The sequence below is a fragment of the Caretta caretta genome, chromosome 1 (assembly GCF_965140235.1).
Source record: "Caretta caretta isolate rCarCar2 chromosome 1, rCarCar1.hap1, whole genome shotgun sequence".
Lineage (NCBI taxonomy): Eukaryota > Metazoa > Chordata > Testudines > Cheloniidae > Caretta > Caretta caretta.
In genome coordinates, this window is record NC_134206.1 from 80,554,905 (window position 1) to 80,579,682 (window position 24,778).

General features: G+C 41.0%; 1 protein-coding gene across 9 annotated transcripts in view; it reads left to right on the forward strand.

Moving 5' to 3' along the window:
* The first annotated feature begins 6,441 nt into the window (after positions 1-6,441).
* Positions 6,442-24,778, forward strand: part of LMO7 (LIM domain 7) — a 183,605-nt gene continuing 165,268 nt past the window's right edge. For 2 of the 9 annotated variants that reach the window (XM_048852436.2, XM_048852482.2), the window contains exon 1: positions 7,043-7,260. In XM_048852436.2, coding sequence (XP_048708393.1) covers positions 7,192-7,260 — 69 coding nt within the window. In that variant the 5' untranslated portion in view covers positions 7,043-7,191. Of the gene's footprint in view, positions 6,478-7,037; positions 7,261-24,778 lie in introns of those variants that run through there. The other 7 variants (XM_048852456.2, XM_048852490.2, XM_048852398.2 and 4 more) reach the window with 6 other exon arrangements.

Below are 24,778 nucleotides of genomic sequence, written 5' to 3' on the forward strand. Positions count from 1 at the left end.
TTTGTACCTTTTTTCTCCTGTACCATAATTTTTGCACTATGCTGCATGTAATGTAACTGGAAGAGACATATCAGTAATAATTGTAAATATTACAGTAACCAAAACACCACAAGCATGTGAACTTCCCTTTAGAAAGCCCAAATTCTGAGTATAGAAAATTTGGCGATGCTTCAGCAAACCTAGAGAATACTCTGTGTTGAAATTTGTTCCATGAATGAATGTCCCTAAATTCTGCCACATTGCTTGTAGCAACTTCACCCTTAAGATTTTAGGGCCACTGCTGCTATGACCCTAAATCTTGTTTCTGACCTGATGCCTGAGTGAAGCTGTTTCTACTCAGTTCAGTGTGGCACAGGTGAAGTGTAGGAGCCATTTGTTCTCCTTTTACTGCTTGCTGCAACAAAGGTTAAAGATGTTCCTAGTGCTTGAAACAGCTGAGTTTCTGGCTAGGTAGTATTCTAGTCCTTTTGGTAAAGAAGATTTACCTCTAGAGGGCATTACCTAGTTGATTCCACTCATTCCTGAAGCTCCTTGTATCCTCTCAGTTAGTTGCTGAAACCATAATCTTACTCTATGTTTTAAGTCACCTTTGCCTCAAGATCCTTTGTTTGTCCTATTAGTGTGGCGTCAACGCCAGCTTCTTTCACTATTCAAAATCTCAGCATATATAAACTGCCATTGCACTGTGTTCCCAATGTGTGATGACTGGGATGGAACTGCCTTTACCTCTTAAAATGGCAACCCAGTTGTTCTGTGGTGAGTGTTCTTGGGAGAGTGTACTATGGCACTCTCCCAAAAAGGTTGATTGGGAAGATATGGGCAAAGGTAACATGTCTGGTTTGCCAGCAAAGAGAAAGTGTCCAACATGCAGTATAAAAAGCAGCTTGATGCAAAAGACTGTCAAACTGGTCTTTCATTGAGTGAGAATTTCGATAAAGAAAAGAAACCTTTTAAAAAATGAACAGATGCAGGTACTTGTACTTGGTTTACATGATGCAAATTATCTGTCTTCCTACTACAGACCTCTTGCTATTCACCCAGCTTGAAATGAGGGAAATTAATAAACAAGTACCTGATTTGTCAATGCCTCATTTTCTACCAGCTCCCGTTACCATCATAAAAAAGCCTCTGAGAAATGTTCCCTGTGCATCTAAAACCCTGATCTAGTTTACAGCCAGAGATCAAATACATTTTGTGGAGCAGCCAAAATTACATTTATAATTGTGATCTGTGGATTAGGACAATTTGCTATCCTTAGTGAAGTTGCACCAATGCAGGTCAAACAGAAGCATGAGTAGATATGCTAAAAATCCAATTTGTGTATCATAGATTTGAATGTAAGGAATCAGATTTCATAACAGATATATTAGAATGAAGTTCATAATAGCTTGAGGCAGGCAATTTGGTTTTTTCAATATGCAACTGATTGAAATCCAAGTATGCTTTTTACAAGCAAACACATTTTAGTAAAAATTGTTGGAATTTCTTTCACACTTACCAATAATATTGTGCATCTGGTATGGCTTTCATTTATGTATACTGCAAAAACTTTTATCCAAGGAAGTTTTAGTGCTTTCAGCCTAGCAATACTATCATGAGTTAGTGTATTTGTTAACGATTAATAGGAGCTGAGGATTCACAGTACTTTAAGATCTAGCTTTTAAATGATTACTACTTATGCTTGGTTTACAACTAAGTTCTTGATGTTTTTAAATCTAAAACCTTGATGGATGTGCAGCATTCTGTCAGCCACTGGCAAAATATGAATAAATGATAACACCCATTAAACTTTTTTGCTTATAGAAAAACTGTTTAAAAAGTGTAACTGAAAATTTAGTGCAAAAATTAGCATATATGTAATTTTAAGGTAATTTTAAATGTCAGGAAATTTTAAACAATGATTTCTTAAAAGATTGCACATTTCCTAATGGATACAGGGTTTCAAATTATACCACCATTCTACATACAGACCTCCCCTTTACCCAGATGAACATGGTTTCTGATATGATGGTAGATTTGCAAATTACTGAACTGGATATGAGCAGTTTGGTCTGATCTAGTCATCACACCTGTATCTAGTTGGAGTGGCAAATGAATGTGCCTGCTCTCTACAGAAGAGCAGGAGAGAAACTGCCTAGGGACATCTCTGGGCATAGTTCTATCTAGAACAGTTGTATGTAGTTGCCACAGAGACCAGAGCACAATACCCTAGAGAGAGCCAAACTCAAGAACAACTGGAAAGTCAGAATATAGAAGATTTTGGTAGAAGAGAGGAAAGATTATAGAGTAACTGGGACAGGAAACAGCAAGGAGAATACATGGGCAGGAGAGAGGAAGATACAGGGGCAAAATAGATCAATGGACATTATGATGCGTATCACTGTTGGCAGTCTCAGCAGACTCCAATCACTGAGGATATGTTTACACTGCAATGAAAGATTGGGCTCCTTCTCAGGCTCAAGCCCAAACTCACCTTCTGTCTACATACAATTCTGTCTGACTCGGGCCAGCAAGCGGCCACAACTGGGGAGGGAGCTAAGAAGCCTGTGATATGGTGGCCTGATTCAGGTCTGCTTACTACCATGTAGACTGGAGCATGGGTGTGGGGCCTCGGTCCAGAAAGTCTAAACCTTAGGCTCACCAATGAGTGTGGACACTCAAGCCCTGAGCTTTCAAGCCCAGGGTCCGTGGACTCAAGTCCTACTAACCCCTGACTTGCATTGCAGGGTACACATATCCTTAGTAGACACACTGAGCAAATTAACTCCCTTCGATAACTTAAAGGGATTCCTATAGGTCAGGCTGGAAGCATAGTAGTAAGACTGTAGGGAAGCTTGCTACTGGAACTTGCACCACAATCATTGTGAATATAAAATGAGCAGTTCAGACTCCAGTACAGAATTCAAATCCTATCTAATATAAGGGTTCAGAGTAGGAGCCGTGTTAGTCTGTATTCGCAAAAAGAAAAGGAGTACTTGTGGCACCTTAGAGACTAACCCATTTATTTGAGCATAAGCTTTCGTGAGCTACAGCTCACTTCATCGGATGAAGTGAGCTGTAGCTCACGAAAGCTTATGCTCAAATAAATGGGTTAGTCTCTAAGGTGCCATAAGTACTCATTTTCTTTTATCTAATATAAGTGGTAAAAAGCCCCCCTCCCCCCCCCCCCAGATATCAAATTGACTGGCATCTTTAAGGAACAGTTAAAACCCTCACCTCCACAACATTACACTAATGATTAAGTGTATGAAATATAACATAGATTAAAGAAATGGAAAATGTCCACTCAGGACCGGCTTTAGGGGTGGACGGGCTGGGTGGTGTCCCAGAGGACGCCGTGTGCAGAGTTTGGTACCTGAGTCCCCCCTGACCACCAAGAGCCAGCTGGGCTTACAGAGGCAGCCAAGCGAGCAGAAGCATCTGGAGAGGGCAAAGGAACCCAAGCTATAGGGGGGCAGTTGGACAAACAGTAGGGTGACCAGATGTCCCAATTTTATAGGGGCAGTCCTGATTTGGGGGTCTTTTTCTTATATAGGCTCCTAAACCCTCCACCCCCTGTCCTGATTTTTCACACTTGTTGTCTGGTCACCCTAGCAAACAGCCAGGTGACTCCTTTGGAACAGGGATGCCGCTCCTCCCCCATTCCATTGCCATGTAGCTGTTGCTCCTGTTCCCCCCCCCCCCCCCCCAGCCAAGCTGATCACTGGGAGCATCCTGTCTGCTGTGCAGAGCAGCAGGGCTTGAGGGGTGGGCTGATGTCGGGGTGTGCCCCTCCCCCTGCCCATGTACCTGGTCTCCACTGAGCTGGATGGCAGGACGGGGAGAACCTGTCTGTACTGCTGCCTCTCTGGGTCTGGAGTGGGAGCTGCCAGTGGCTGCTGGTGTCTGAACAAGCCTTCAGGCTCCCGACTCTGAGTGCTTTCTTAAAAACATAGTGAACTGACACACTCACTCAGGCACACACACTCTGTCTCTCCCATGCACACACTCTCACACATGCATGCTCTCCCACACTCCCCCAATACACTCATATGCACACATTCCCCTCAACAGACACACTTATATGCTCTCTTGCACACTCCCCAACACACTCTCACAAACATGCTCTTTCTGTCTCACACATGCGTGCTCTCTCTCATGCACATGCATGCTCTCACACACTTCCTCAACACTCACACACTCCCCCAAAACACACACACACTCTCTCACATAGTCTCCCCCACACAGTCTCCCCAACACACAAGCTCTTTCAGATGCACTCTTGTATTATTGTTGTTGTTGTTACTTCTTGGTACTTCCTTTCAAAATGTGCAATGCACATATATTCTCTGTAATTTTATTCTTTCAAAGTTCATTATTTTATTTTATTTTTTGAAACACTTAACTTTAGACATTCAGAAGATGAGGGTTGCTTACTTTCAAATTGTATTTTTAGTTAATTTGTAAAATAACTTAAAATTTGTACAAAAATAAATGTGGTTTCAAGTCTGATACTAACAGTAATGATGGAGTCAAATGTTAGTGAGTCATGTACACGATTGTGGTCAGTAAACATAAATGCCAAAATAACTAGAAAAATAATTCCCCCTTCTTAATAAAAGAGGGGAAAAATCCTTAACTGAGTATGTTAAAATTAGTGTGTTTAGTGGAGTGAAAAGCAATTGATTAAAATAGAGTAGATAATGGCAGTAACAGAGAGTGGGGAAGAGAAAGTAAGACAATTTTATTTATCTCTAGTAAAGATCGTGTACAAAGTATCAAATTTGTGTTTCTGATATCTGTGTTAAAGCTCCAGAACTGATATTTCAAGGCTTGGGATTGGGCTATCATCCTTTATTATCTCCTGATTGTTCTAAATTTACATATAAATTTAAAATATGGTTTAATTGGTGTTTGTATATATGTATATTTCCCTTTCTTTCTATAGGAATTAGATACAGTGCTTCAGTCAGCTAATTTCTAAGTTGTTATTTGCAAAAAAACCCCAACCAACCAAACAAACAAACTAGTTTTCAGGTGCTTAAGTAGCTCCTGGAATCACAAAGTTGCCCCCTCAATTTGAAATGGCACCCCTTGGAGGAGGAGGTGGTGCCTCAGGGCCCGAGGGCTGCAGGAGGGCCATGGGCTCTGGCAAGATGCAGCCCTTGTGTGACAGCGTGCAGCCTGCCTTGAGCCACAGACCAAGCACCAGGCACCTCAAGCCACAGCAACAGTGCAGAAGTAAAGGTGGCAATACACTAGATACCATGCCACCTTACTTCTGCGCTGCTGCTGGCGGTGGTGTTGCCTTCAGAGCAGGTGCCCGCTCAGCAGCTACTGCTCTCTGGCTGCCTAGCCAGTGCTTAATCTATACTGGGGCTGAGCTCTGGCACCTTTTTCAATTCAAATTAAGCATTGGGTGGGGAAGGCAGCAGGGCCCAGAGGTGATGGGGCCGTGGAGAGCCTTGGGGACCAGGGGCAATGGGGGGGGGGGTGCTCACGGAGTCCAGCGGTGCCAAAATACAAGTTCGCCCAGGGCACCATTTTCCCTAAGGCTGACCTTGTGTCCACCCTAACTAGAGGAGTTCAAAGAGTCCCTAGAGCTAAAAGGGAAACGTAGGGGGTGGTGGTCACAGGATACTGGAATCTTGCCTCTGGCATTTTTACTTGTGCCTTTGGAGACAACACAAGGAGTGACTGACATAGAGACAATACAGAAGGCGGTCCCCATCCCTTTGGACTGCCACAAAAGTCTTTACTCTCTCAGATTCAACAGGAAAAACCACTGCAGTCTGTATCCTAACAACACTACCCTTGCTCCCAGTGGTGATAATTGACATGGGCCCTAGGCATCTGCACTAGGGAGGTTGCCTTTGGGCTTTTTGGAAGAGTGGGTGAGGGCTTAACAGTAGCTAACAACTTAGCACCATTTAATGGGAAAGGAATCCAAACAAGTAACCCGTCTTTGGAGCCCTGCCCGACATGCCTGGGCTGAGGGTGGGCTTTTTTTTTTTGGCCAAGGAGGCACTGGCGCACCCCTGCTCTTAGGAAAGACGCCCGGGGTGCTGTGGCTCTGCAGGCAGCACAAGGGAAGCTGCTGTTCCTTTTAAGGACTTTAGGAGAAAGAGGAGCCCTGTGCCTGTAGTAAACTGCGGCGCCCTCAGGGTCCCTCCACCTGGGCACTCGGCTGAAGAGGGGGGAGGGCTACTTGCCGGGCCAGTTCGGGAGCTGTCCTCGCTTCGCTCAGCGAGCCCGTTCCCTCCCCCCGCGGCGCGGAGAGGGGGCGCTGCAGGGCACCTGCAGGCGCGCGGCACAACCAAGGGGCCAAGGCGAGGCCGGCGCGTCCTTCGGCGGCGCTTCTTTTACCTGCCGCCAGGTGGGGCCGGGCCGCTGCGCCCCGGGAGGGAGAGGGCGGGACGCTTGGAGCCAGGGCGTGAGGAGCGGAGCCGCCAGACTGCGCTGCAGGGAGGGAGAGTCGCCCCGGGCGAGCAGCGGCAGGTAAGAGCCGCGCGGCTGGGGAGGCGAGGGCGGGGCGCGGTCCAGTCCCCGCTCGGCATTTGTGGGTGGCGAGCGGCGCCGGGAGGTGCAGCTGTCCGGAGCTATCCCCGGTGCGTGTCGGAGCCGCTGCGCGGGCTGGGGGCGCTGCTCCGGCTGTGTGGGGAGCCCCTTGCCCCCCCATCCAGCCAGGCTGCAGCAGGGGGCACGGGCGGGCATGTCCCAGCCCCGGCTTTCCGGACACTTGTCCCGGGGGACGCGAAGCTGAACCCCTAACCCGGGCATAGCGGGTTCCTTCCCCCCAGGAGGAGGAGGAGCAGGAGGCGGCGGCTCGCGGCCCCGGGGCTGGAAGCAGCTGCTAGAGGCTGGCTGACATTCTGGGGGTGCTGCTGCTTTTGAGGGGGGGGGGCGGGGGAAGGGGAGAAATGCGGTTCAACCAAACTTCCCGCCCTCCCCTCCGCCCCCCTCCCATCCTCCGCCCCTTACTGGGGTGACTCGGATTTGGTCTCGAGACAGCGGCTTCTTCAGATTCTTGTGGTTTTCGGAGCCTTCCCAGACTCCCGGGAAGGGGGCGGGGAGGAGCTGCCCGGAGCGTTCAAAAGCCCTCGCGGAGCGCCGGCGGCTGTCTCCTGCTCCAGTCCCACCGGAGCGGCGGCGTTGCTGGGGGTTGTCCACTGATCTCTCGCTTCCCCACCCCTTTTCTCTTGCTTCCCAGCCATGGAGGGGAGAGAGGATGCTGAGGGCAGCTGCGATGTAGCTTTTGCTGAAGCTCAGAGATGGGTGGAGGTGAGAGGATTTTTTTAATCTGCTTTTTTAGACTGCTTTGCTTTATAGCTTGAGTCTTGTCCACCAGCTGCTAAACATTTCCCCACAGACCTGGGGACTTCCCTTCGCTAATAAGGGGGCGTCCAGCGCTGATGGAGCTTAGGTGCTTGTAAACCTTAGTGTTTGTCCATCTCTGACTGCTGGAGAAAGAAATGCTCCCTGCTCTTCAAGGTGAAGTTATCCTGCTCCCAGCCTTTCCACACGGTTTATGTTTGTTTTCCACTGATGCTGTCTGGGGCGTTTCAAAGGAAACGATAGGGTCCGCATTATTTTAGCAGGGAATCTGATGAGCTCAAAGCCTGGGCGAGGGGGAGAAGGCTGCATCTGTGGGCAGCACGGAGGTTGTCTGCCCTACTTGGTTTGTGAGGGCTGCGAGTTCAGAGCAAGTAATTGAAGAAAAGCGACGCTGTAAACCGAAGTTTATTTTTTTTAATTTGTTTTAGCGGGTAGTTGAGGGAAGCTTGGCCTGCAAGAGACTTGTTTACAAACTTTCTAACTTCTGAATAGCTGCAGTTCATTTTGTGTAGAATGTGTTATTAAAAGCTTCCGTGCTTCATAACTTAAAAACAAAAATAAACCCTTCCGTTAAAGGATACCAGGGCTTTACCCCTGTAATTACCATTTACAATTTTGTGATGACTTTTTTTAGTTCTTTTCCTGGGACAGCTTGATCTAATCACCCCCATAGTCTTCTGGAAATTATGGGTAACCTGTATCTGTGTGAGTTGTGAACTCTGATTCTTGGTTGATATAACTTGTTTATGTGTAGACGGATACCAGAACTTTTGTAGCTTGTGGCTGTGGTCACTGTACAGAACAGCATGTAAAGGGATGGTTGTTCAGCGGGTGACCTAGAGTGTGCATATTGCTAGTGTGAATTACAGCGAGTAATGTGATTGGTGTAGTTTATCCCTGACATACAATTGCATGGTATGTGTTCAAGTCAAGTTACTGTTTAAGATGAGTACACTAACTTTAGTGCATTTCTGTAAATTTTAGAGAGACTAATACTCTGGCTCCAACTTCAATCATTTTGTACGTTTATAAAGAACTCTTATTTTTTTAAAGTGTATATAGCAACTTAAATTTTTTGACTATACACATGCTTCAAAATACTTGGTTTTTAAAACTAAATAGTCAAGGAAACACCTTTTAATTTTTTCCTTTGCTTACTTGTCAAATCCTGGATTCAGGATTCTCTCTTTCCTGTTTGCAAATTGATGACATCCTTGTGCCTAAAAACTGTGCAGGGATTTTAGAGGATTATCAACTCAGGATATGGCAAGTAAATGGCACTTTTGTACTCCCGCTTTAAGAATAGTTATTTTAAGGTCAGTGCAGTTTATACTTAATGACATTAACTCACTTGAACAAAAACATATTTGAAAACCTAAATTTTTTTTAAAAAAATTTCCATTTAACTTTGGCTGGTCATACCAATCAAAAAAAGTTTTCTCTTCTACTGATAATACCAAACAGAGAGGAGTAGCAAGTGTAAAGTATTTGGTACTTCTTGCATAGTGTAAAAACAGAGCTTTAAACTTCTGTTTAGCTTGTGTGATGTAATATAAATATGCTTTGTTTCTGAATTATGAATTCTTTATTAATTTATTCTTTAGCATTTAGTAATCTGACCTGCCTGGATAACATTCAGATTTTAAAATATAAAATGTTTTCAATACCTTTATTATAACCTGTTTAAAAAATAAAAAATCCTTTTATGTTCGGGGCAAATGTAAATTTAAATGTGTTTACTTTGAAATTCAAGCTTTGCTTTAAACCAATTATAGTCTCTCTTGCTATGTGTTGTTTTTAATTAAATCCAGTTATAAAAAATACACAGAAGTCATTTGGTATGAGTAACTTTGGCTATATCAATTAACTTTTCTCTTAGATATTGGCCCGGTAAAGTTTTCTGATGAGATAAACTTTCAAAAAGATTACAGTATTATGTTAACACACACTAGGGAATTTTAGTGTGCACCAGCAGGCCAGTTACACTAGTCAGTTAGCATGCAACATGTTGGTGCATGTTAGAATTCACACACATCTAGTGTGTACTGCTGCACTGTGTAGACAAGACCTTAGATCTGAAACTTGTTGCATTTGGTTAAGTTAACAGTAAACATTTGTTAACTCTGTGCATCCTAGTGAAATACAGCAACATAAATCTATTAGAAAGTAACATTTAAAAATAGATCAACCTCGGCAGATGCTGTTGAGTGCTCTGAATTTCTGAAAATCAGGCAGGTTCACAAATATGTATCCAGGAGCCTCTAGTTAGGCTTCTATTTTTGAAAATCTTGCCTACATTTTTAGATTAACAATTTTCTTGCAGTTTAAACCTAGTTTCTTTGTTAGAAATGCTTGGTTACTTGAGGCATTTTTTCACTTTGCAAAGCAAAACCTTCTAACACTGGAGGAAGATGAAAGGATACAAACACTAGCTACTTTGTGTATCTCTTTAAAAAAAGAAAACTTTTTTGTAAACTGCAGTTTATTGCCCTTTGCGGTGAGTCCTCCGTTAGCTGAGATTTCAGTACTTCTACTTTTGGCATAATCTTTTTACAAGATGAGAAGACGAAAGGAAAGGAGTTTAAGGTAATCAGTAGTGCTAATGCTAGTAAGGGGAAGAGGTCACTTTTGAACACTGTGTAACAGTACATTCATTTAGAATGCAGGCCTTGTCAGTAAAGGACATATATATTTCACCAAGAGCAATCTTCAATGAAATCTGGACACAGTTCCACTTTCTAAAGAATTTTTTGATGAGCACAGAGTTCAATATTCCAGCAGGAGATTGACTGACCATTTTCAGAAAGGTAGATGTTTTTGGAGCTTCCTAATTTTCTCAGTGGCAGAGAATAGTTTGTATGAGCACAAAATGAAAACCACTTCCAGGCATCCTTATGCAAACAATTTCCTAAACCGGAGCACAGTAGAGCATTAGGTTTATAGACCATTACAGCTGAGACCTCTGGAGTCCCCCAAATCTATACAATAACAGCCATTGCCAGTCAAGACTATACAAAGCTTGGTTTTCATTTCGCATCTTGGTTGGGTAGGTGAGAGCCAATCACAGTTAGCATTAATTCCTGATGTGAGAAATGCCGTCTTCAAAATATTATTCTGATGGGGTAGAGGTATCCCTTCCTAAGGACAAGGTCACACAGCAAGCCTATGGCAAAGCCAGGAATAGAGTAGAACTCTGCTCTCTTAACATCCTGAGTTTTAACCACAAGACCATCCTTCCTCTCTTCTAACTAGGAAATAATCTGAATAGGTCTACTTCTCCTGTTGAACTCAGTATGGTTCCTGAGATGCCTGCTACTGTAAGGATAGTCTAAGAGGAATCAAAGGATTGGACTGAGTTTGATAATTGCAAGCTTAGAACTCTTTCCTTCCCCACTGCTTCAAGATGTGTGAGTAGACTACCCCTCTCCACAACCTAAGGACTCTTTCTAATGAATCTGGGTGGAAAAAGATATCTACTTACCACCATAGATGGTAATGTCAGGGGTAAGGATAGGAAGTGAACCTTTGGTCTGCCCCTCAAAGATTTCAGAAGGAAGGGTGGTTTCGGATTGCTAATGACTCCATTAGAATACATGCAGGTAAAGCAGTGGAGATATCAACTGTCTTATAAAACTACTGTTTTATTTGACAGGTTTCAGAGTAGCAGCCTCGTTAGTCTGTATCCGCAAAAAGAACAGGAGTACTTGTGGCACCTTAGAGACTAACACATTTATTTGAGGATAAGCTTTTGTGGGCTACAGCCCACTTCATCGGATGCACAGAATGGAACATATAGTAAGAAGATAGATAGATATATACACACACACACATACAGAGAACATGAAAAGGTGGAAGTAGCCATAGCAACTGTAAGGCTAATTAATTAATATGAGCTATTATCAGCAGGAGAAAAAACTTTTGTAGTGATAATCAAGATGGCCCATTTAGACAGTTGACAAGAAGGTGTGAGGATACTTAACATGGGGAAATAGATTCAATATGTGTAATGACCCAGCCACTCCCAGTCTCTATTCAAACCCAAGTTAATGGTATCTAGTTAGCATATTAATTCAAGCTCAGCAGTTTCTCCTTGGAGTCTGTTTTTGAAGCTTTTCTGTTACAAAATTGCCACCCTTAAATCTTTTACTGAGTGGCCAGAGAGGATGAAGTGTTCTCCTACTGGTTTTTGAATATTATGATTCCTGATATCAGATTTGTGTCCATTTATTCTTTTGCATAGAGATAGTCTGGTTTGGCCAATGTACATGGCAGAGAGCATTGCTGGCACGTGATGACATATATCACATTGGTAGATGTGCAGGTGAACGAGCTTCTAACGGCGTGGCTAATGTGATTAGGTCCTATGATGGTGTCACTTGAATAAATATGTGGACAGAGTTGGCATCGGGCTTTGTTGCAAGGATAGGTTCCTTGTGTGGTTCGTTGTGTAGTTGCTAGTGAGTATTTGCTTCAGGTTGCGGGGCTGTCTGAAAGCGAGGACTGGTCTATCTCCCAAGATCTGTGAGAGTGAGGGATCATTTTTCAGGATAAGTTGTAGATCTTTGATGCACTGGAGAGGTTCTGATGAAGTGGGCTGTAGCCCATGAAAGCTTATGCTCAAATAAATGTTAGTCTCTAAGGTGCCACAAAAGTACTCCTTTTTTTTTTTTTTTTTTATAGTAGTAAATCTCTCCTTGGAAGTAATCCATGCAGATCCTGTGGGGGAAGGGTGAGGGGGATTGTTTGTTTTCTTTAAAAAGTTTCACTTCAGTGGCTTGTGACCTGTAGATCTGACACAACTTTAACTGATCCACTTAAGTGAACATAGATGTTAGGCCAAGCAACATTCAGCATTGCAAAATGTCAGGGGACCTCTTATGACCTATGTCTGTGGATTTTTTTCCCCCATTAATCAGTAGATCTAGAGTTCTAAAAATAGTCTCATGTTCTGAGAACCATTAACTGGGTTTTTTAGATGCATGGTCACCAAGAATGTTAGTTATAAGGAAGATCTGTTTTGTGCTACACTTCTTGTACAGGAGTATTGCAACGTAGCGTTGATGTAAACTAGTGATCTAAAATTTTATTTTAGAATACTTTTTATACTACAGGTATCTTAAAACAAAATCCTACATATTTCATTTCAGTGTTAGTGGCAGAATGTTCCATCTTGAAGATAGAACTTACTCTTTAAAAGGTGACCAGAGTTATGTAAAATAACCTTTACATTTGGGCATACTGTCTAAGGATTGAGTCCAATGAAATGGTCGTTTAACATGTGGTCACCAAATGACTTTGTTTGTGGAACTTGGTATAAAGCCAGCATGTCTACTGTATATTTTCATGGCTTCTGCCAATGCAGCAAAGATGACTAGCTGGGATGTATTTCCTGCATTTGCTTAAGGATCCTCTCTCACCCATTCTTTTCAAGCATGGATCTAATATATACAGTCTGGTTCAACAGATGGGACAAATGAGTGTAGAGATGGTAGGCATTCCTGTCTCATTTCATTGCCTAGAGAAATGTGATCTGAGCAGACTGTTCGTTACCTCAATTGTGCTAACCATGGTGAAAAGGTTTTGCCTGGCTCCAAATAAAGTGTGCCCAGGTTGCATGCTAAAAGCCCATCAACCTCCTGAATGTTTTCAGAATGGAACTGTATAGTTGTGCTGCCTGTACTATATCTATTATTGTGTAATTCTATGATCAAACCATAAAACCTGGGTGGGCTAGTTTCTGGAGACCTTTTTATAGCTGTGCTGTCAAGTCTTGGCTGGGTTCTTAATGCCTACATAAGGGATGGATTTAAGCCTCTATTAAGTAAAAGCATCAATATTTCATTTTTGTATGTGTGTAGACTCTTAGTCATGGGTACTTGCATGGAATAAATCTAAACGTATCCAATTAAGGCATGAACATGGACTGCCACTGCAAGATATTCTTAAAGTAAATAGTGATGAAAATGAAATACAATTTTAAAAGTAACCTTACTCTGATCTATTCAAAACTATGAAAGTGACTGTCAGGAATTTCATACAGCAGAGATGGTAAGAATATTTTGGAAGATGATTGCTGAGCTCTTCTTACATTTAGCTGAAATTCTTTTTTCTCAGTAATGCAGTGTCACAGTGCTGTGTGTGTTTGGAGGTGTGTCAAGGAGAACTATTGCGATGGTAATTTTGTTGTTTGAGAATATAAAGATATTTTAGTGAATTGGTAAGATTTCTTCTTTACACTTTAGTCAGGATTTTGTATAATGTTTTGTTACTTGTCTTCACAGTTCTCTAATGTGTGCATATAGAACTTTAGTTGAATTTACAGTGCTTCTCAATAGGTTTGCAGACATAATTGTTTCTTTTATTCATGATAATAGCTGCCTTTGTATTTTTTGGTATTGCTTTGAAATCTTACCACCAGATGCTAACATTCAGCATTTTTAGGAAGATTTCCTAAAGCTGCTGAATATCACTAGCTGTATATCTAGTCTAATATTCGGGATATGTAACATTCTTTCTTTAGTTGATCTTTTGGACTAGATTGATGTGTTTAGATTTACTTGTTGCTTTCTTTTGTTCTGAGTTACAGTTAGCCAAGCTACTAGCTACAGTCAATCATGGAACTATTATTATTCCTCTGCTTCTGTGTTCTTGAACTGTGACCTGAACCTTTCATCAGCTTTTTGGGGCCACTTATATTTTCCTTCCACAGTTCAGGAGTAAACAGATATCAGATAATATCTTCCATACTCAGAGTGCTCTTGTTAGTTTTTTCGACACTGAAATAACTTCCTTCATTTAACTCCTTTTTCTCTATCAAACATACTTCTTTTTTTATCCAAAGTTTTGAAGTTTTTAATGAGCACTTTGGGTGTATTATATTTAATACAACCTTGCAGAATTGTGGAAAACATTTGGATTCTATTGTGTTATAGAAACCAGACACATTCCAGCTGTTTCTTATAACCACCGCTCCCTTCCTCTAGACTTCCTTATAGCAGTAAAGTAATCTACTGGAGAACAGGAGTAAAAGGCAAAAGTAGTTATGAGATATAACGTGTAGGAGAAACTTTTTTTAAAACATAAAAACTGGAAAAGTTAGTTAACAGTAAGTAACTTATGTAAAAACTACCAATATTCACAGATCAATATGCTACAAATACTTCTGTTAGTTTAAGCAACTGTACTTCCAATATCCTATATGTTGGAGAAACTGTTTCAGGAAGCTGTTTCTGTTTTGGGATCCTTGCACATTGTCATTTTAAAAATACCTAGCTTTATTGAACTATAGTGTATACTCTTATTTTAAGCACTGTTTTTTCCTTTTACACTTTGAATTCTATAAGCAATAGTGAGTGTATCTAGTGCTAGGAGCTTTTAATGAATAGGAAAATCTAAGATTTAACTTTGGTGCAACCCATGACACATTAATAAAGTGGATGCTAATTTTGGTTGATACTTGGCAATAAATCTCTTCAATGTCCTGGAAAATTACTGTTTAACCGTCCCGCACTGTTTTGAGTGTGGGGTCTGAAGTACTTGGTGTTCTCTAAGGGATAAAATCATTGTGAGGGTTAGCCTGTTTGATGGTGAGTGTGCTCTGTGTTTCAATGATGTATTTTTATAGCAGCCAACTGGAAGGGCCCTAGCTTATTCTCTGGAGAGATTCTGTGATATCTTAATTGAAAATAAAGCCAGTATACTGTTTTGAGGAAAATACCTTTTCATTCCATTAACCCAAAGAATCAATCTGTGAGTCTTTAAGCTCAGTGGCATCTAAAATGGACAGAATTTATTAGATGAATAGTTTTATTTATATTGTTGAAGCTTTCTGAAGCATAACATATTCAAGGTATTAATCCAAAGCTCTCAAAGCATCTGATTTGCTTATAAATTGGCTTCAGCTATGGCAAAAGATGAGTTGCTGGATTTTTCTTTTTTTTTTAACCAGAATCCCTTTGTTTAGGAAATGATATGTTCTTCTATCTGGCTTGCTGATTCTGAATGGATCATTTCAAGGGCCTTCAGATCTAGTCATTAGTCTTCTTTGCTACTGTTCATTATCAATACCTCCTTTATTTTTACATACATTTTTGATGCAGAAATATTAAATAGAAATTTTATTTGTGTAAATTACCATTCTGAATGGAAGTTTATTACAGCTGATTGGAAAGCTTCTTTGTTTTGTTTTTTGTTCCCCTCCTCCAATGGAAACTCTTTTGTTAGCAACCGAAAATTGTTGGTTTACTGATGGGAGGGAGGAAAATCCATTTTCAATTAAAGCAGATACTTTCAGTGGAAAAATTGTCCTAGAAAAATATTTAACCTGGTCAAAGAACACGTTTCATTTAAAAATTTTTGGAGAGTCTTATTTTTACTAAGTTCAAAAGATTGTTCTCAGTCCAAAGATTGAAGCTTGGTAAAGAAGGAATGTCCATCTATGTTTTTATTTATGTGAGGAAGGCTCTGATTATGAGCTACATAGGAAACAAAACCCAGCAGAGAGAGAATGAAAAGAGACAGCATTACTGTGGCAGTAGCTCTCCCTGCTGCTCTACAGGTATGCTCAGTGACAGGGTAGCCTCTGAAGGAGCTATATAACCAACCAATATAATGCTTTGGATTGGCGCACCAGCAACCAGTGTTGAAACAGAGGAAGGTTCAGTTCTGGAAGTGGCAATTAATTATACTAATTTGTTGCATTTCAGTGGAGGTTGTGGGGAGATGGATATTTGGTGGTGACTCATTTAAATACCCAAACAGAGAGACTGGGTTCTCTATCATGTATGGCAGGGTGTTGAGGTGAGGACTAGTCCCCCATGCATGGGAAGTAGTAGGATATCAGGAGGGGAGGGAGAAATCTAAGGGAGTGGTGTGAAATCAGATTAGCCTAGACAAGTAAATTCTACCCGTAGAATCCCTGTGCTTTATTTCAGTCACTTGGACTGTTTATTTTGTATGGTAGGTGATTGACTCCTCCAGAAGCACATTAAAAAAATACTTCACATTTTGCATCTGAAGAAGTGAGGTTTTTACCCACGAAAGCTTATGCTCAAATAAATCTGTTAGTCTTTAAGATGCCACCGGACTCCTTGTTGTTTTTTGTGGATACAGACTAACACAGCTACCCCGATACTTCACATTTTACTGTGATACTAGATTCATGCTTGGCTGCATGTCTACTGTATTTTGAGTGTCGTTGGTCACAACTGGCATATAGTTGCAGCATGTGTCCCTGGCTCACTTCCTCTTATTATTTCAGTCCCTGCAGGCATATAGTAGGTAAACAGTGAGAGATAGGGAGGGACATATTTTACAGATGTTAAAACAAGGATAAAGTTTGAATTTGCGTAAGGGAATGCAAATATAGTGAAGGCATTTATAGAGGGAGTGACATGGTCTGAACACAAAGTGAGGGAGATTAATTTGGCAGAAGCATTTTGGATGAACAGGATAGAGTGAGTTGGGTGTTCTGTAGATCAGGTAAAACCTACCTTTTCAACGACGTTGCAGCCTTCCCCGTAGGGTTGCCAATTTTGGTTGGAGGTGTTCCTGGAGGTTTCATCACATGACATGATCTCTAATTAAAGATTAATCTGTAATTCCTGGAGACTCCAGGGAAATCCTGGACGGTTGGTGATCCTATTTTTCCATGAACTGATATTTTTTAAAATAAATAAAAATAAAACCTGCACATGCAAAATTAGCCCAGTTGACTTTTGGTTCTGGGATTCTACACTCTCACATTTTCTGTAGCAGTTAAACACCGCAGTGCTGAACTGTGGCTGTAGAAATGGTCTAGGAAAGAGAAAAGGAAGTTGCACTAAACTAGGCAGGGGGAAGACCACGTTATGGGAAAGGTTTTCAAGTCTAGCAAATTCCTCTATCCCCCTCCTTTTTTGCGTTTGTCTTTGAATTAATACAACACATTCTTATCTTTAAATTAGGGTCTTGTGTTTCCCTGAATAATAAGTTTAATAATAATGAATTTGATCAAAATAAAAATATCTACTGTGTTATGCCTCTAACAGAACTTGGTGATCTCCTTATTGGTGGGTTAGCACATCCATACAGAGTTTCTGGAATGATAAGACTGGCATAAGCTCAGTTTACTGGAAAAGAGTACAGAGGCAGTTCCCCTCCAGGTGCTGGTGCAAACACTTGCCCTCCCTCTCCAAGGCAGGAAATGCGCACACTTCAGCTTCCTCTGTTTCTTTTTGGGACTTGGTGCTTCCTGTCTGGTAAGAACCATAATCTTACAGGGTGTGTGTGTGTGTAGGTGGTGGGTGTGCCACACACAGAGGCCCACTCAGTGGCCCACTCAGCACAGTAAGTCTCTTTCATGCTTCAGGATTATCAATCTGGGTAGCATTTGTACCATGTTTAAATTGTGGCTATCTGACCACAGACAGCTCCAGATGTTTAAGATTTTGTCGAGATCTACTGATGAAAAGCACTATATAAGAGCTAGGTATTTTTATTATATTGTGACATCCAAAATTTGAGGCCCTTGATTCTTTGAGACTTTTGGCTTTAGAAACTTAATTTTGACTGGATATAAATTAGCTAATTTCACTCCTTTTAGGAGACTGGTTTATAGGAAACTGTTCCCCTGTTCTTGGTTACTTTAGGTGAAGAGTTTTAATGTATGAGATTATGTCCAAACTCACTTGTCCTTTTTTCTTCGGTTACCAGAATTGTTAACCCATAGCAATAATAGTGACTTTTCAAATGTGGCAGAAGCATGTGACAAACTTTCTCGTTTAAAAGTTTATGTTCTTGATTGTAAAATGGATTATCTTGACCATGAAATAGAATATCTGATGATAATTCCTTTTTAAAAGATTGCTTGAATCGATTCTTATTTTGGGGTATGTTTGTAATTGACTTTCCATGCCCTTTCTTCCCTATGGCATGTAGACAGCTCTGTGGCAGAGGAAATAAGAACTCTGTAAACATTGCTAAGATTAAATTCCTTCCCTTCACCCCTTTAGTTTCAAAATAGTGTCATAATGTTGTGATGTGGGAAGAAAATAAATGAATTTGAAGGAGATGTGAATAAGCGGAGCATTACTTGCTCATGGCTAGTCAGATGGTTAGCATCATGACCTCATAAAATTTTAATATACACGAAGTAATTTTAGGGCATTTGACACAATCATGAAACTAATGATCAGATAGCCGATGATGTTGCAAATTATCTATGTATCATTGTCACATTCCCAACTGATGTGTGAACTTTTAGAAGTCTACTTACTTCTGTGAATTTAGGCATCTCCTGTTTGTTAGATTTGCTTAAAGGATTGTCCTCTCTATTTTAGTGTAGGCTTTATGAGCGTAATGATATTTAGTCTTTTACCAAGGGAATCTGGTTTTAATCCTGGATTCTTTTAATGTGAATTCCCATCCACTCTGAGTTGTGCCTTGGGGAGCCTTGAAGTAGTAATTGTTCTTCCTCAGTAAGAATCCCATTTTTGATCACCTCCTGGCTATTGTTTGCCAGGACACTTTCTAAGTTATGGTGAATTTGACTAGAGATGATGGCAGCAGCTTCCAATGATCATTAAAACCTCACATTTGGTGGTGATTGATTTTTATATAAAATGAAATAGACATAATGGAACATTTTCATAATAGAACTTTTTAACTTTTTGGTATAAATAGCTCTTCATCGCAGTGCCACAGGCTAATATCACAACTAATGTTTAAGAAGTTTCCTTGAAAATTAGTTAACCAATTTCTGGAAAAATTGTGCAAGCCTAGTTAAATCATAAACTGTCTGTCAGTTTGGAGTCCCCAGTTGTTAGAAAAGCTGCATAGTGCTTATAACCTTCCAAAAGCCAATTGTTTCTATTTTGTCTAGTGTCAAGCAGTGCTGTTGATTATTATGCTAATATAGTGTTTTTGTAGCAGTCCCAGAATATCTGTAAATTGGAAAACTGCTGCAAAGAACATAGAAAATATTAGTAGCTCATTTTCTCCTTCTGCTCAGATGCTTTGTTCTAATCCACTTACTCATAGATAGCCATTGTGCTATTGCCAGCCAATGGCTTTAAGTTTTTTTTGCTGTTGATCCTATTTGACAATTTAAACACCACATTGCATTGACATGTTGTCATCATTGACATCAAATGTGAGTTGATTCCTGTTTACAGTTGGCAGCTTTCCACTTAAATGTCTGCAGTTTTAATTTTACACCAGACTTTTTTTAACCCAAAAGCTATGGGGCATATTTCCATTCTACCAATCAAATGAATGTGATAGCAAGATTCCTGTGGTCCTACAGAAAGCCTAAGAGGTAGCAATGCATTTATTTCACAACAGGCTTTAACATACAAGTCATTTAGTACTGACTCCAGGAATTTAATGTTGATTCTTGCTTGCTAACTGGGGAAATGAGACCCTTTTGATGCTGAGCACTAGAAATAAGATGTCAGTCTGTGTATGCTTGGGGTTGGAGGAACTCATTTGCTTTAATCAGCAGAAAACATTTTAGTGTATGCTCTGTTGGAATCCGGTGACCTGTTCTCCCCAATAAGTCCGTTCCATCTCCTCCAAAAGCAACTTTTTTTTTTTCTGGGTTCTCCCATCGAAGAAGCCTATAGACTTTGTTTGAGTTTCCTTTCTAAACTGATGTCATTTCTGTGTGGGAAATGATGGATGGGTATGATGGATCAAAAAACTGTATTTGACATATGTAAAAACCTCTTCTGGAGTTCATTGTTTGCTTCTTTTCTGTTATCAGTTTAAGAAAATTTATGGTTGAGAGATCACTTACCTATAACTAAATATTTCTTGCTGTTAAATGGTGTAAGATTTCCTTATCTCCACTAACTTGTCTTATGGCAAAAATGTATCCTGGAGTCCAATGTAGTGAAGACCACTTGGGTCTTCAGCCTCACGGCTGCATGTTACAGGATTGCGAACTACCTTATTCCCACTAATCAAGTTTATTATGTCTTAGATTAGGAATCTGTTTAAACTAAACTGAAAAAACTTGCACTTAAACTGAAGTAAGTGTCCAGACAATGTATTTGTTCTGGCTTAACTAAATCTGTACAGCTTTCTTGTGGAGACAAGTTTTTACATTTCATCTGTCTTGAGAAATGGCTTGAAGTCAGAAACTAAAATAATTGGTTGCCTGTATTTAAGTTTCCATTATCAGCATCTGTCTAGGTATGGAGGGAAAGAGCAAGTGGTATGTCACTCATGGGCACATCTGCCATAGCAATTTGTAGAAATCATGGCCAGAGATTTCTTTTCTTGCTGATTGTTAGTCTAGGAAAGTTTACTGGTTGTAAAAATGAGGGCTAGATTACATTTTGAATCTGTGGTCTGTGGGTTGGGTCTGAAAACTTAAGGTCATGTATTACCATCAATTCATGGTAGAGACCCCTTTGTGAATAGATGCTAGCTACAAAGATTAAAAGTAAAATGTGTTCCTTATGTAGGAATATACTGACCTTTTGTAGTAACTAAATTAGTGCTTAATTAATGAAGTTTCTGTTGAAGTTAGCAGTGCTCACTAAAGTATTCAGTGACTCTAAGAGCCAGAAGTAGATTAAAGATTTATCCTATCTGAGAACTAAGACATACTTTCATATGGCATAAAGCATTTATTTCTAGTTCTGGCTATCATAGCAATTAATTTTGTATTGCAATACACATTCAGATTAAAGCATTTAATAATCAGAGTGGCAAGATTTTAAGGTCCAGAATTTTCAAAATACCAGGGCTTGAAACGGAAGAATGCCACAGCTTTCCAAGAGCACGTAACATTTGTTTCCTTGTGGACTGTGAGGGTATGTCTACACTGCAATTATAAACCCACAGGTGGCCCATGCCAGCAGACTTGGGCTTGCAGGGCTTGGGCTGCAGGACTGTTTAATTGCAGTGTAGACTTCTGGGCTTGGGCTGGAGCCTGGACTGTAGGACCCTGTGGGGTGGGAGGGTTCCAGAGCTCAGGCCAGAACATCTACACCTCAGTTAAACAGCCCCTTAGCTCGAGCTAGGGATGAGGGGTTTTGTGGGGAGGGGCTCAGGATTGGGGCAGGGAAATGGGGTGTGGGCTTACCTCAGGTGGCTCCCGGTCAGTGGCACAGTGGGGGTGCAGAGGCAGGCTTCCTGCCTGTCCTGGCACCGTGGACCACACTGCGGCCCGGAAGCAGCCAGCAGCAGGTCTGGCTCCTAGGCGGAGGCGTGGAAGTGGTTCTAGGAGGTTCTTGCCCGAGGCACCACACCCCTAGCTCCCATTGGCCAGCTCCCGGGCGGGGGCTCGGGGCGGGGGCAGCGTGCTGGGCCCTCTGGCCCCCCCACCTAGGAGCTGGACCTGCTGCTGGCCGCTTCCGGGGCATAGCGCGGTGTCAGAACAAGTAGGGGCTAGCCTGCCTTAGCTGGGCAGCACTGCTGATGGGACTTTTAATGGCCCAGTTGGCAGTGTTGACCAGAGCTGCCTCGCCCCAGTGCCTTACATTCTGCAACCCAGTACAGGGTCGTGACCCACAGTTTTAAAACCACTGACCTAGGACAGGCCCTGACCTTCAGACTAGTGTTATCTTCAATTTCTGATGAATTGTTCAAAGTGAAAAATATAAATCCTATAAGTAGTTTTGTACTCTGTACTAAATATCCAAAAGTATATTTAATGTGTGCTGTTGCAATAGTGACTAACTGAACATGGGAGTTCCATACCTCATGCTAACTTTTGTAAACGCAATGTGTTCCAGCTTTTTTTTAATTTTAGAATTTTGTTTTTAACCTGGGTCAAAGCTCCATGACCTCTTGAGGAATTAAGCTCTCACGAGGTATTCCTCTAACCCCTCATGCAGCCTAGTCTGACCATCATACACATCCAAACACTGTCACACCTATGATGGATACCATTAATAATGTGTGGGATCTGACAAAGAGTCCAACATTATGTGCCTCTTTCCTTTTTTTGAAAAGAGCAAAGCCCATATTAAATAAGCATCTTTTGTGGGAAGGAGAATATGAATTTAAATGGTTTTATATTTGATCCAATTCCAGTGTATATTTTTTTGTCATGCTTGACAGTGCAAAGCAAAGTTCATGACAGCAAGAAATAGTGTAAACAAATTAAACTTCTTTTCATGGAGACATTAATGAAGGAAACACAAATTCTTGTTTGAAACCTGTATGGAAGTTTGTCTAAAATACCTTTAGTTGTAGGCATAAAACCCCCTTGCTCTTGCTATTCTGGGGATGCATATTACTGTATCTTTCTTGCTTTCTTCTTATTATTTGCTCTATGTTTAATTCCTCTTGTTTAGTAATAGGTGCTGAGTTCTGGCAATAGGATTTGAAAACTTATTTAAATTAAATGCTAACTGTTAGTCAAATGAAATAGGTTTAGTCAGGCTTTACTTTGTTTCAGTGCCTTGGAGGTAATCATTTACAAATTACTGAGCTAAGAGGCACAAATTAATGGCATTCCAACATCTTAAAATAACCCTCACTATGTCATAATGGAAGAATGTGTAGTTGAAGTGCTATGAATTTTAACAAATATCTCATTTGTATGAAAAATTTGACCTAGACACAGAAAGGAATTGAGTTGAAGTTTAATTTAGTCTCATGTGAAACTCAATAGGAAATATTTATATACAATTTTCAAATATTTGTAGTTCCTTAATGTGGGTTTTCTCATCATAACTAATTTTGTACTTTATTAGAAAACATCACCAACCATACTTTTACGGGAAGTAAAATATCTTAGCAGCCAGAAAAAATGTTAGTATCACAAGTTCTATCACAAGATCTTTCATGAGACTACAAAATGCTTATCATTTAATCCAGTCCACAAAGTTTTCAGACTTGATTAAAATAATAATTTTTCTCTATTGCAGTGTATTGTGGCTTTATATAATCTAAGTCTCCAAGGAATGTATTGTGTTAATTCTACACTTTTCCTTCATAATCATTCTCTTCGAGATGGGATTTGTTTTTGAAGGGTACTATTTCAGAAGTACTGTGTGAGGCTAACAGTTTCACTGTCCATATATTGCACATCCATTCTTTTGCTATGAGTAAAAAGCACTTTAGGAAAGCTTCATTGTAGTCATTGGTAACAATGAGCTAGCAAGTCTTAGTATAGGTCTTCAACTGTGACTCTATTTTGATTGCATATTTGTAGGAGTTAGTTATTGAATCAGTCAGAGCAGGTTGGTCATTCACTTTAATTGCTTTATTGGCACAGAAACTGTTCTCTGAACAGTTGATTTTTGACATTCTTCTGCATGGCATTTGGTCTGAGTTGATACGTTTTCTGGGATTGACAGTGGCTTTTCCATCAATTAGCATAGCCTAATTCTGTGTCCTACTACGTATACCGCTTTCTTGTTTACGTATCTTTGGATTGCTGTTCTTGTAGCTATGACTTTGGGTCAGATATCTTGGATTAGGAGTTTTGGCCCAAGGTGACGGTATGTTGGATTGATTTGATTACTTTTATTCATATCTGTTTCAGAACTTGCTGACTGGAGTGGGAATTAGATTGCAGCCTCCTATTTGGCAGGGCAGAGCGGTACTATTAGTTCACCAGAATGACGTTTGTAATACTAACATTTTTTTCCTCTTAGCACGTGCTGTATCATAGTTACTACTGAACAGGCTTTAACAAACCTATTCGGCCCCCAGGTGACTCTAGTGGTTGCGCTTAAGACGTTAATTTATGGAATTTGGGGTTGGGGTGGGCGATGGGGTAGATCCACCAGAACTCGATAGCTCGTTCGATAACCAGACCTAGGTTTTGTCTAGACAAGGATAAGAGATGTGGCATTAGAAAATATTAACTAGCGTCCTGTGTTGACTTTAACGCATTCAAAGCTGTTCATGTTAGAGTAGTACTTTTAGTGTTTTTCAAACTTGAGGAAGACAATGCTTGAAATAGGAGCTAACTTGGAATCCATTGAATGGCTCACAATCAAGTGAAGTGACGGGGAGCTTGGGCAGAGATGACGTGTGCCTGTTGATTGTGTGTGCAGGGGGAGGGTGGGATGGGAGTCAGGGCAGGTGGCTTCTGCAGTGTTACTGAGCATGCTCAGTACAAGCCAAGCAGCAAATCTGGGGGGCGGCATATCCCTGCATGCCCCCTCATGTGTCACCTCTAAGTCTGGGTTTCAGCTAACCAACTTAGCACATGTAAAGTATACACGGCCTTGCCTACACTGTGCTTTTCAGATGCATGTCTTGGAACCCTTGAGCTAACACCCTTTTAAAGCCTGGTCTAGCCAACGTCTTGGAGAGAAGGCTCCAGACTTCCAGCTTTTGAACTTTGGCAGGTTTGTGCCTGAGGTCTTCTAACCCGAAGACTGGTCAACAAGTCCTCATAAAAAAAACAACCCAATTTCCCAGTCTTTTGGGTTTGTCTTAATCCTTACTGTTCCCTTAAAACTAGCAGCAGTATTCAGCAGGTGAGATCCTTCAAAGTACCTACCACAATGGCAGT